The sequence below is a fragment of the Notolepis coatsorum genome (assembly GCF_963971535.1).
Source record: "Notolepis coatsorum genome assembly, chromosome: 2".
Classification (NCBI taxonomy): domain Eukaryota; kingdom Metazoa; phylum Chordata; class Actinopteri; order Aulopiformes; family Paralepididae; genus Notolepis; species Notolepis coatsorum.
In genome coordinates, this window is record NC_140166.1 from 101,003,095 (window position 1) to 101,016,384 (window position 13,290).

The window sequence follows — 13,290 nt, forward strand, 5'->3', positions numbered from 1 at the left end:
CCTTGGCGGCAGAGGGATCTGCCATTTTGGGTGAATTCGGCTTGGATCAAACAAGCCGTCGTCATTCTGCCGCGAGCAGCCCGCTCCCCGTTCAATCCTCTCTCCGTTACCAACGGAAGAGGGGCTCTGATCGTTTTCCTTTGGCTGCAGGCCGCGAACCTTCTTTGAAGCGCATGCGGCCCCACTTTTCACTTCTCATGGGGACAGGGGCTGACACCCAGTTGATGGCTGAGCCTGGGTCTGTCCGTGAGAATGTTGTGCTGTCGCGTGGCTCCTGCACCACACGTTGTGTGATGGGTGAGCCTGGTGTTACGGCTGCCACTAGTTACAGTGGTCAGCAGGGGGACTCGAGGCCTCTTCAGTTGAATGCACAGCAAGGGTTACCCCGGCCTCGCCTTCGACAGGCGGGGTGTCACGCTGATGCCTCCCACTCCCGTGAGAAGAGGCGAGCGTGATTTGGGTGATAGCAATATCACTGCAGGGCTACGGTGTGTGGGAGCCCATGGGGTCCTCACGCCTTGGGTGTCTAGCTGTAGAACAACTCCTCAGCATGTGCTAGAGGGGTGTTCAGGGGGGGGGTATGTGTGTCAACCAGTTTGATGGCAGCTTCTCCCGTATCAAACCGGCCCTTTCTGTCGGGGTCCCCCCTTGGGTGCGTCGCACAGCGGGAGGGACCGGGCCAACTATCTACTGTTCCTTGCGGCCCAGCGTCAGTTGACGGCGGGTGCGCTGTGGGATTATTTTCACATATGGCGACAAGAATGCCGTTTGGAGGGGTGGATAGAGAGAACGTTGAGGGAGGGGCTTGTTTTGCAGTTCGCACAACCCCACCCTCCGTTCTCAGGTTTGGTGCCGACCCTATTGTCAGGGTCGGAAGCAGTGACAGCCCTGGCCGACGAGATCCAATCTCTGTTGGCGAAGCAGGCCGTAGTCGTGGTCCCGAGAGAGGACGCGATGTCAGGCGTCTACTCCCGTTATTTTCTGGTGCCCAAGAAAAAGGGGGGGGTCAGACCTATACTGGATCTGTCCGCGTTCAATCGTATGATTGTAGCGAGACCATTCAGGATGTTTTCTTTTTTGTATTTTATTTTTGTATTATTTTTTAAACAAACACATAAACAAACATGACAACACACGGTTAGATATACAAGCATTGTTAACAGTGCACATTAGGGATGTCCCGATCCGATCACGTGATCGGAATCGGCGTCGATCACGTGCTTTTCAGAGTATCTGGGATCGGGAAAAAATTATAATAAAAATCGGCAGTCAAAAAAAGAAAAATTTTATTCAACAAACATGACCATGTCCACGTCTTAAACTCATACGGAGGCCTTAGTTTTGGTTTTAAATTACATATAATATATCATCATTAATGTATTTATTGTCACACAGAGCAGAATAATTTTCCACAACAAACACATTCCCCTTTAATTTTCACCGTTGCAACAAACACCCCTTTAATTTAGACGCTACACGCTACACGCGGCTCGACCACAACAACAACAACACGTCGCTCCCGAAACACGGTTAATATCCACTGACTTGAGCAGCTAGACTTAATGTCAGAGGTTTGGAACTAAGCATTTTAAAATAGAAAGTCAAGCCAGTTGCAATGTTTGCAAGGAGGACAGCCGGCTGGAGGCGAAGTTTTCAGACTAACTTTTGGAGGATAACGTTACGTGACTGAGGATTATCGTCGGCGTTTCAGACCAGAATGGACCATTACGTAAGTCGAACACTGAATGTATACTAATGTGCAAACATATATTGAAACTTTTAATATTTCTCATATGAAGCAGAAGCACATTTCTCAGGGTGAATGTAATAACAAACGCCTCCGCGCTCGCGCCCCGGATATAGGCAACAGATGGGCTTGTCTCGCTCTGCCAGTTTCTGACAAATGCGTCAAAATTTATTACTAATGTGAAAGATCGGATCGGAAACGATCGGATCGATAGATATTTAAAATCACATGCTCGGGATCGGATCGGAAGCAAAAAAAGGCGATCGGGACATCCCTAGTGCACATCAAATTAAATCACCATTTAAATAAATGTCTTATACAAGATATGCCCCTAATACCTGCTATCTATTCCCCTACACACATATGCTCTTGCTCGCACCCCCCACCCTGGACCCCCCAATGGATAATCCATCCATTATCATTCGCTCCTAACCAGACACTACCATTATATGCTAGCTTTTATTCTCTCCACCACTTCTAATAACCATTCAGGATGTTGACCGTCAAACTCCTGCTGCTTGCTGTCAGAAGGGGAGACTGGTTCACCTCCATAGACCTGAAGGATGCGTATTTTCACATCCCGATTTTCCCTCCTCACAGGAAGTTCCTGCGGTTCCTGTTTCAGGGCGTAGCGTACGAGTACCAGAGGTTGCCGTTCGGCTATTCTCTGGCTCCCCGCACATTCACCAAGTGCGTAGCGACTGCGCTGGAGCCTCTACGTCGTCGGGGAATACGGGTTCTATTCTATCTCGACGACATTCTACTCCTCAGCCGGTCGGAGGAGGTTGCCAGGTCTCATACCAGGCTGGTGGTGGAATTCCTCACCAGGCTGGGTTTTGCTGTGAACTGGAAGAAGAGTACACCTCTTCCCAGTCAACAGGAGGAGTACTTGGGCTTGACGCTGAGATCAAGGCCCATGATTGTAACCCTCTCGGAGCAGCGGAGGGTGTCTATCCTACACGCGCTCGGGGTTTTCCGTCTGGGAGGGACGGTCACGCCGCTGCAAGTGATGCGCCTGCTCGGTATGATGGCATCTGCTCACACGGTGGTTCCTCTTGGCCTCCTCTTCATGAGGAGGATACAGAGGTGGTTCTTCTCTATGGGAATAGATCCGGTGAGGGACAAATGGAAACGGTTGACGGTTCCTTTGTCGATATGGGGAGATCTCGCCCATTGGAGGAGGCTGGGTATCCTCACCATTGGGGTCCCCATGGGCAGCAGGCGCTCACACGTCATGGTCTTCACCGACGCCTCTCTCATGGGTTGGGGAGGGACGTGTCGGACCAATGCAGTGGGGGACAGCTGGACGAAGGTCCATGCTGGCCCATCTATCCCGCACATCAATGTGTTGGAATTGAAGGCAGTCCTCCTGGTCCTCAAACGGTTCGACCACCTGGTGGTAGGCGAGCACGTTCTGGTCAGGACGGACAGTATGACGGCAGCGGCGTATATCAACAGGCAGGGTGGGACTCGTTCTATCCGCCTGCACCGGGCGGCGGTCGAACTTTGGCTATGGGCATCTCGCAGGCTGCGCAGTCTGAGGGCGCTCCACATCCCTGGTGTAGAGAATGTGGGCGCAGATATGATGTCTCGGGGCGGTCCTCGTTACGACGAGTGGGAACTCAGCCACGATATAGTCAGGCAGATCTGGGATCGCTTCGGGGAGGCCTCGGTGGATCTGTTTGCAAGCCGACGTTCTCACAAGTGCCCCTTGTGGTTCTCGGTCAGTCGGGCAGATCATCCCACCTTGGGGGTGGATGCCTTCTCGATCTTTCCATGGCCGCCCGGTCTTCTGTACGCCTTTCCTCCTGTACAGCTGTTGAGTCAGCTGTTGGGGCGGATACGGAGGGAGCGCAGGACGGTGATCCTGGTCGCGCCAGACCGGGGCACGGCAGTGTGGTTCCCGGTCTTGATCCAGCTACTGGTCGCTCCGCCTTGGGTTATTCCTTGGTCGGCGACGGCCCTCTCTCAGCAACTCGGGTCGCTGTTTCAGTACCCGGTGTTGGGCCAACGTCTGATGGTGTGGCTGGTGGGAGGGTAAGTCTGGAGAGGATGGACCCTTCTGTGGTTGATACCATCCGGAATGCGCATGCTCCCTCCACTGTCGCGCTTTACGCGGGCAGATGGCGTATGTTCCAAGAGTGGTGTAAGGCGGGGGGCCGGGACCCAGTCTCCTGCCCCCTGGATGCTGTCCTTGGTTACCTCCAGTCTCTCCTTGATAGACTGTCGGCCTCGACGGTGAGGGTATATGCAGCAGCTATATCCTCCTATCATGAGGGATTTGAGGGGGATGTCTTGTTCAGCCACCCTCTTGTGAAGCGTTTCCTGCTTGGCGCTCGACGCGTTAAGCCGGTGCAACGCTCTTTGGCTCCGAGTTGGGATCTTCAATTGGTCCTCGTCGGTTGTCCTTGGCCCCGTTTGAGCCGCTTGAGTAAGCGCCGTTGGGACGGCTGTCGTTCAAGACCGCGTTCTTGCTGGCTGTCACCTCCGCTAAACGCGTGGGTGAGCTCTGTGCTCTTTCGGTACGTCCAGAGTGCCTGTCTTTTCGTTCCGATTGCGGTGCCACTCTGCGGCCTAATCCTGCCTTCGTATCTAAAAATATCCGGAGTTCCTTCCGCTCCAGGGATGTTGTGGTTCAGGCGTTTCATCCGCCTCCTCATGCTAGTGAGTTAGATGCGGGCCTTCACCTGTCATGTCCGGTCCGTGCTTTGGGAATTTACCTCAGCCGTACTCAGGACCTCAGGGTTACCGATCAGCTTTTTGTCTGTCACAGTGGTTCTCGTGCCGGTAAGGCACTATCGAAACAGCGCCTGTCCCATTGGTTGTGCGAGGGCATTGCCCTCTGCTACACGTTGGCCGGGCTGGATCCCCCTGGGGGCGTCAGGGGGCACTCCACTCGTGGGGTGGCAGCCTCTGCCGCTCTACTGGGTGGGACCTCGGTGGAGGACATCTGTGCTGCTGCTTCATGGTCCTCCCCGGGCCCCTTTGTAAGGTTTTACCTCATGGACATGACCGGGGGTTCTGTCTCCCAGGCGGTTCTGGGGTCTGTGGCCTCTCCTGCTTCCCGTCCTTTGGTAGGGTAGCAGGGGTGTGTAAGTATGGGCCACGGTGTGTTGGGTCACACATGGTTCCGCCTGTGCTGTGTGTTCAAGGGGTTCTAGTTCCCTCTTGCTCGCACTCGGGTGGAGTTGACTGCGCCCCCCCTTCATTAGGAAGGATGGGGTGACGGGACTCCCCAACCCCTTGATGTGGGCTTATGGGTCCTCAGGGGGTGCATCTGTCGGGCCTCGCGTCCGCTCTTCACCATATCTCGGTATGGCTTAAGAGCGGGACGCGATGGCCAAGTACGCTATATAACGAGCGTCCCGCTCTTAAGCGGCCCTGAGTTCCCTTGGGGAATCTTTCCTGGAAACGGGTTTTTTGCGAGGAAGAGTGTTTGGTGACCATGCCTAGTATTTTATAGAGTACGCCTCTATAGGGGCGGGGCCCGGCAGGTGGTGGGTGTATTTGTTTTTCGTTGATGGTGTACAGTAGGTACATGAGATGAGGTATATCTCGGTATGGCTTAAGAGCGGGACGCTTAGCCAGTACTCATATAACTAGGTTATATACATAACCTGTCGTTAACGTTATTAATCCTGCGGCCGCAATCCCCATCAATGGAAAATTAACCCGCCCAATTAACCCGCCCATACCCATGCTGATTGGTCCTTGTGCAAGACTAGAAAGCGGGGATCTTTGATTAAGTGGTTAAAACCACTTGGAGCAAGTTTTATACTAATTTCACAACCATACTAGCCAAAATAAATTCTTCTCACACGTTCCTACAAGCTTTCACCAGATGCACCAAGCTCCAGTTAACTAAAAAAACAATGACATTTCATATATTTTATATTATTTAATCTCCTGACTAAATTGAGAATTATGAATTGAATACTTGTTAAGACTTTTGAATACCTCGCAGATACCCTGAAACATGCTTTCTATTCATGTTCCCTCCTTTCTCTATTACCAAGGAAACTATAAAAGAAGGAAGGGTTGTCATGTCACTAAACTTTCAGTTCAGCCGACATTGAGTTGAATGGGATCAGCCATCTCCTCGTTTATGACCATTTAAACAGGTTATTACCTCGGATGTCAGAATCATCAGCAATCTGTTGCATTGTTAACTTTTGATTGTTTGATGTATATTTCCTCAGATAGCATTGGGTCTCATTCCCGAACGGATTTATGAAAAAAGATTTCCTCTTAGGCAGATTTCTGCCCATTTAAGACATATTAGGGCTGGTCACGCGATTCCCCACATTTTCCTGAGATCAGATTTGAGCGTGGCTGCAGATTTAAGAGTGCTGATTGATTGATTGATTGAAAACTTTATTAACAGATTGCAGAATGGGTACAGTACAGTACAGCTCAATACATACAATTGTTAAGGGGATGCAGACCAGAGAAAGACTTTCGTCTTGTTTACATCAGGGTCCCCCATTTTCAATTCATTGTAACATATATGACATACAGATAGACAGTACTGCTACATCTATACATTTATGACATACCAGATTTGCAAATACAGTACTGTTTGTGATACGAAAAGAGTCCAGAAAAGAAGTATATACATTTGACGTAGAAACTGTACATTGGAGGAGGTTGGGTAGGTGGGGGGGGGGTACTGTACATTGGCGGTGGTTGGGTGGGTGGGGGGGAGGTTGGGTAGGAGTGGGGGGGAGGTTGGGTAGGAGGGGTGGGTGGGGGACACTGTACAACTGTACAAGCAACACTGTACATTGGAATATTGACAAGACCATACTTGGTCATTTTTACTGTACATTGGAGGGGGTTGTGTTAGGACATTTACAGGGGCCAGTTTCGAATTGCAGTCTCCCGTAGGTGTTTTTTGAGAGTGTTTTTGAAAGTGGGTAGTGATTCACATTCCTTTACAGCTTTGGGTAGTGCGTTCCACATTGATGTGGCATAATTGCGAAACGTGTTTAGTCCCTTGTTTGAGCCGAATCTGGGTTTAACATGATTTGTGGAGCTCCCTCTGGTGTTGTGATCGTGGTATTCACTGACCTTTGGGAAGTATTTTGACATGTACATGGGTACCTTGGTCGTGTAGTGTATCTTGTAGACCAGGCCCATTGCAAGTTGCTGTACTCTGTCGTCTACTTTAAGCCATCCTAGGTTGTCAAAGTGGGCAGGGGTGAGGTGGGTTCTAGGAGTAAGGTCAAGCAGTAGTCTGACCAGTTTGTTTTGAGATGTTTGTAATTTTGTTTTTAGCGCCTTTGAGGTGCTTTGGTACCATGAGGTGCAAGCATAGTCGTAGTACCCTTGAATGAGTGCTCCTGCCAGAGTCTTCAGGGTATTCTTGTTTACCAGTGAGGAGATCCGGTACAAGAATCGAGTTCGTTGGTTGACTTTTTTTATTACATTGGATGCCATTTTGTCACAGGAAAGATTTGCCGCTAGGATTGAACCCAGGTAGGTAATATCTTCTTTCCTTGTGACAATATTGTCACCCACTGTAACTGAGAAGCCGTCGGTCTTACTGAGTTTGTTATTTGAACCGAAGAGAATGGACTCTGTTTTGCCCATGTGTAATGATAGTTTGTTATCAGCGAGCCATATGCAGATTTTGCCTAGTTCCGAGCTGAGGGTTTTTTCAACCTGTAACTTGTTCTTGTCAGAGACCAGCAGGGCTGAGTCATCCACAAACAGTAACAAGTTGCAGTCACAAGCTGACGACATGTCATTTGCATAAATTAGGAACAGTAGCAGACCTAGTATGCTTCCTTGTGGAACACCACAGCTTACTGTGAGGGGGGGGGGGGGATAGGGTACCGTTTACCTCCACCATCTGCTCTCTCCCCTCCAGGTAGGATTGCATCCAGCTCACTGATAGACTATCAAAACCAATTGCTTTTAGCAATAGAGGTCCGGTTTCATATAAACAAAATTATTTATATAGCTAGGCTACCACTTTCATGATGGTTTGATTGTTTATTTGTAGTTATTCATACAGCATTTTATGTGTTCTCAGTCAATACAGATTGGTGTCATACCGCATCGTCTTGGAATGGGCCCTCAGAGGAGAGACGTTGGGGAGAGGAAATCGAAAACCGTTGCCATCGTGTGTCGTTGGTGCAATTCGCCAAAGATATCCTTCAGCTACAGGGATTTATGTAGGATTCAAAGAGGCAGAGGATGCAATGGATATGCTGTAACTGTACAATAATTTGATTTGCATAAGGATAGAGTAAAACTGTATATGCTTTGAATGAAATGAAAATGTAAACACTGGCCAGACACCGGCAGTCTCAGTGCCCGCCCCCCTCGACGTTAGCAGGTAGCACTGAAATCACTGCGCCCAGAGGAGTGGTTAGGCAAAAAATAGTTCAGAGTATATTTGCTTATAAAACGTAATTGTCTAATTCAATAATTTTTTATTTCTCCACGTGGTGAATACACAGGTCACAACATGTTTACATGAACGTTTTGGAGTTGTATTTGGAGACTGTATACACTCTAAGGGAACGTCAGGCTACTGTCCTCCCCCACTTCCAGTGATGAAGCTAAGCTACGCTAATGGAGCGACTGTTCCCAAAGCTAAATGCACGCACAGAGACAAAAAAGGTATGTATCTTCTTGTCTAACTCCAGGGAAGATGTTAAATAAGCTAATTTCCCAAAATGTTGGAGTTTTCCTTTAAGACATATTACCAGCACGTTGGGGACTCAGAGTGAACTTGTCATTGATTCTGTCTCAGTCGGTTCCAAGATAAGTCTTCCAAGAGAACTCTTTGGAACATTTTGGGGAATGAGACCCATTGTTACTCAGCTGAAAGAGCTGTACCCTTCCTGCTGACTTGTCGTACAGAACTTGTAAATCGCTTTGGATAAAAGCGTCAGCTAAATGACTAAATGTAAAATGTAAATGTAGCTTGTATATTTTGCTTCTCGATGCATCTCCCATTGGCTACAATAGAATGGGCACCAAAGGCTGGCACCAAGCAGAGCATAGAACACTGGTGTTTTGACGTAATGACTCGTCCTTCTTTTATAGTTTCCTTGTCTATACCACTATACCAGGTACAACGACGTGCAATACAGAATCAACATGAACAGAGTTTTTCTTCTTCTCCTTCTGCTTCACAACTCTCCCTTCCTAACTCAACAGCATCGCCCGGTGGAGGAAGATATACAGCACATCCACAATCAACGCTGCATAAAATACCAACTTTTGGAACGCTGGATCCTGGAGAAACATGTTGGATCAGTATATCTCGAATCATACACATTACCTGCATATAAATCAATGTGTATGCAGTTGCAAATGACCTCTTAAATTAATTAAATTACACAAGAATATACATTGGGGGGGGGGGGGGGGGCTCTCTGAGATACAGTAACAGAAGAGAATGTTCATAATAATAAACATAATCAATCTGATGGACCTATCACACTAGCATCAGGGGTCTCAGTGTGCATGAGAGAGAGAGAAGAGGTTTACTGCATTGTATATGTACAAGTGAGTCATAGATAGATAGATATAGATTGATATATAGATATAGATAGATAGATAGATAGATAGATAGATAGATAGATAGATAGATAGATAGATAGATAGATAGATAGATAGATAGATAGATAGATAGATAGATAGATAGATAGATAGATAGATAGATAGATAGATAGATAGATAGATAGATAGATAGATAGATAGATAGATAGATAGATAGATAGATAGATAGATAGATAGATAGATAGATAGATAGATAGATAGATAGATACAGAAACAGCCCAATACATAAACAAAATAAACAACACAAACACAGACAGAGCTTCAAGTACCTAACCAGTAACATGGTTGAAATGAAAAGCTAAGGATTCATCAGAGCAATGGAATGTGGGATGAAAGACTTCTTAAATGTGTTTTGGGTGGCTAGGGGAACTCTATAGTGCCTTCCAGATGGAAGTTTGTCAAACTCACTATGAAGGGGATGCAAAGGATCAGACAATATGTCATCTGTGTGTGTATGTGTGTGTGCGTGCATGCGTACGCGTGTGTATGTGTGTGTGCATGTGTGTGTGTGTGTGTGTGTGATCCGACTCACCCATAAGAGGTGCTGCTGGCTCTCTTGCTTGCTGTCCTGGAACGGCTGGACTTCAGTTCTCCACTCATGCTCATGTCTGAAGGGAACAAGGAGCACGGTGTCACAACAGTACCACGTGAAGCGGAACACCAAGACAACATCAGCACAACAACACCACCATGACTCAGCACCACAACACCGCCGTGACGCGGAACACCAAGACAACATCAGCACAACAACACTGCCATGACTCAGCACCACAACACCGCCGTGACACGGAACACCAAGACAACATCAGCCGATCCACAGGAGAAGAAACATTCATACTTTGGTTTCTCTGGTTCTGTTTCACTCAACTGCTGCTCAACTGTTTTGAGTCCCTTTCCGTTGTGTTCAGCGCCGGCCAACTCTATAGCTGTTCTCGTCGTGAGGGCAGAGAAGAACTGAGATAACTGAATGAACAGGAGCTGAAATCACATCATCACAGCATGGGCGTCTGTATATGAAGATCATTTGATAACGATAACTCCACCCTAACCTCTGTTGTCTGGACTATACAGCCTGCCACAGGTCTGAGGTGTTTTCAAAAGCAGAGTGGGAGACCAACACCAACCAAATACTGTTTACATTTGTTGCGACACTCACATACTCAAACAGACACACACACACATGCACACACACATGCACACACTGCTCCCATGGATTAATTATCTACAAGCCATCCTGATTAGGGAATATGCCAACAGCTCAGTCATCACCCTGAGAGGAGAGGAGAGGAGAGATGAAAAGAGAAGAAAAGAGAGGAGAGACGAAAAGAGAAGAGAAGAAAAGAGAGGAGATAAGAGATGAGAAGAAGAGAAGAGAGAAGTAGAGAAAAGGAGAGGAGGGGAGAGAAGAGGAGAGAAGAGGAAACGGGAGAGGAGAGGAGAAGAAGAGAGGAGATGAGAGGAGGAGAAGAGGAGAGGAGAGAAGATGGAGGAGTAGCAGAGGAGGAGAGAAAAGAGGAGATTGGCTATTCTGACACAGACAGATGGGAGGTGAGTGAAGTGTGACTGGGCCAGCTGCTCACGTACATGTGCGCATGCACGCACGCACGCACGCACGCACGCACGCACGCACGCACGCACGCACGCACGCACGCACGCACGCACGCACGCACGCACGCACGCACGCACGCACACACACACACACACACACACACACACACACACACACACACACACACACACACACACACACACACACACACACACACACACACACACACACACACACACACACACACACACACACACACACACACACACACACACACACACACACACACACACACACACACACACACACACACACACACACACACACACACACACACACACACACACACACACACACACACACACAATGCATGAGTTTTGGCTGGCTGGCTGGCTGGCTGCAACAATTTATTAAATGTGTGAATGTGTTGCATGCCAATCGTGTAAAATTACTGCCAACAAATACTATATCTGTGCAGTGTGTGTTTATTGTGCACCCTCCCCTCCCATGACCGAGCCATGGTCTTCCAGTCCTCCAGGGTCAAGCAGTGACCTAGGGTCTCCTCCCCTGTGTGTCCCAGTCAAGACCCTCTCTATTGCGGCTGGCAAGGTTGGTGAGGCAGGTAGACCTCTGACCCCTGGAGCTCAGCCTCTGTCTGGGCTGTGCTCCCGTTATGACAGCAGGTCTGGTGAAGGAAGGTGTTTGTTAGGCAGAGTCTCTGTCACTGGAAGAGTAATGTGCTAGCAGTATGCAGAGCTGTGGACAGGAAGCACATCCTGTAGCTGTAATCCACAACCACCAACAATACACATGCACAACACACACACACAAACTGTATGTATAGTGTGTGTGTGTGTGTGTGATATACACCATATATATATATATATATATATATATATATATATATATATATATATATATATATATATATATATATATATATATATATATATATATATATATATGAGTGTGTGTGTGCGTGTGTGTGTGTGTGTGTGTGTTTAGTTTAGTTTATTTGACAATTATTAAAATTAGAGCTGGGCCGTTAACGGCGTTAACGTGCTGCGTTATCGCGAGACTAGTATCATGCGATAATATAATTGACGCCGTTAATCTTTTTCTCAACGTTGGGTCTGTATTGTCCTTAAATACTTGCCGTAGTTCCCAGCTGTGGTACCAGGAAGTGATTGCACTACCGGAGCTGTAGTCAGAATAATGTGTTAAACTAAAGTAGTGGTCCGGTAATCATTGTTATACAGGTGAGGTTAAGAAGTCCTCAGGATATAACACCATTCGGCGATGAGGACGTCTGAATCTGCGCAATGCAAGAAAAAAGAAGTCCGTTGCAAGCTTTGTTTACATTATTAATGTTAGCGAGTTAGCATGTTAGCTCACGTTGATACGGGCGGCACTGGGAAACATCTACAAGAGGAGGAAATCCACTTTACACACTAAAGGAAGGATCGACTGGACTATCGTGAGTGTTTACAACAGAAATGGCTTGGGTTATTGGAAATATTGGACCATTTGATGACAATGTAGCCCCTTTCGTGACTGTGATGCACGGAGTGAATCCACAGTCACTTGCTCCTCAATAGGAAACTAACCTAGATTTCCCATGAATGACTGGTTCTGGCTGAACCGTTCGTTATACAAGAATCACAGAGACGTTTCAAAGGTTCTCACAGTTGCACAAGGGTTTCGGACAGAGATACGGGATGGTTTGAAAGCTCTGCTTTGCTAATAAACATTTTAAATAATTTTTATAAACTGCTCAAAACGGCATTATTTCCGCCGTTGGGTGATCACAGCGCATGCGCACCATCCCTTATCTCTGTCCGAAATCCTCGTGCAACTGTGAGTACCTTTGTAATTTCTCTGTGATTCTTGTATAACGAACGGTTCGGCCAGAACCAGTCCTTCATGGTAAATCTAGGTTGGTTTCCTATTGAGGAGCAAGTGACTGTGGATTCACTCAGTGCATCACAGTCATGAAAGGGGCTAATGACAATGTGGAGCAAATAAATGAAAATGGGGGACCCTGATGTAAACAAGACAAACGTCTTTCTCTGGTCTGCATCCCCTTAACAATTGTATGTATTGAGCCGTACTGTATTGTACCCATTCTGCAATCTGTTAAATAACGTTTTCATTCATTCATTCATTCATTCATTCATTCATTCATTCATTCATTCATTCATTCATTCATTCATTCATTCATTCATGGAACTGTTACACTGAGCTTGCACTGAATTTGTTGAGAAACCTGCTTCTGCAGCAGTCTGTGTGTGAGCAACCAGTCAGCAGCATTGTGAATTTAGAGATTCACTAAAAGACACATTGAGAGACAGGTTTGTCTGTGGATTAAGAAATGAAGGTTCACAGAAGAAACTACTGACAGAGAGTGATTTTACAC

General features: G+C 47.3%; 1 protein-coding gene across 1 annotated transcript in view; it reads right to left on the reverse strand.

The window, feature by feature from the left end:
• The window catches only part of LOC311223473 (RNA-binding Raly-like protein), a gene marked incomplete at both ends in the record, with an annotated part of 261,903 nt that extends 251,972 nt beyond the window's left edge, over positions 1-9,931 (reverse strand). Inside the window, one exon of the mRNA XM_084308259.1 lies at positions 9,858-9,931. Coding sequence (XP_084164385.1) covers positions 9,858-9,931 — 74 coding nt within the window. The remainder of the gene's footprint in view (positions 1-9,857) is intronic.
• Between the last annotated feature and the right edge of the window lie 3,359 nt (positions 9,932-13,290).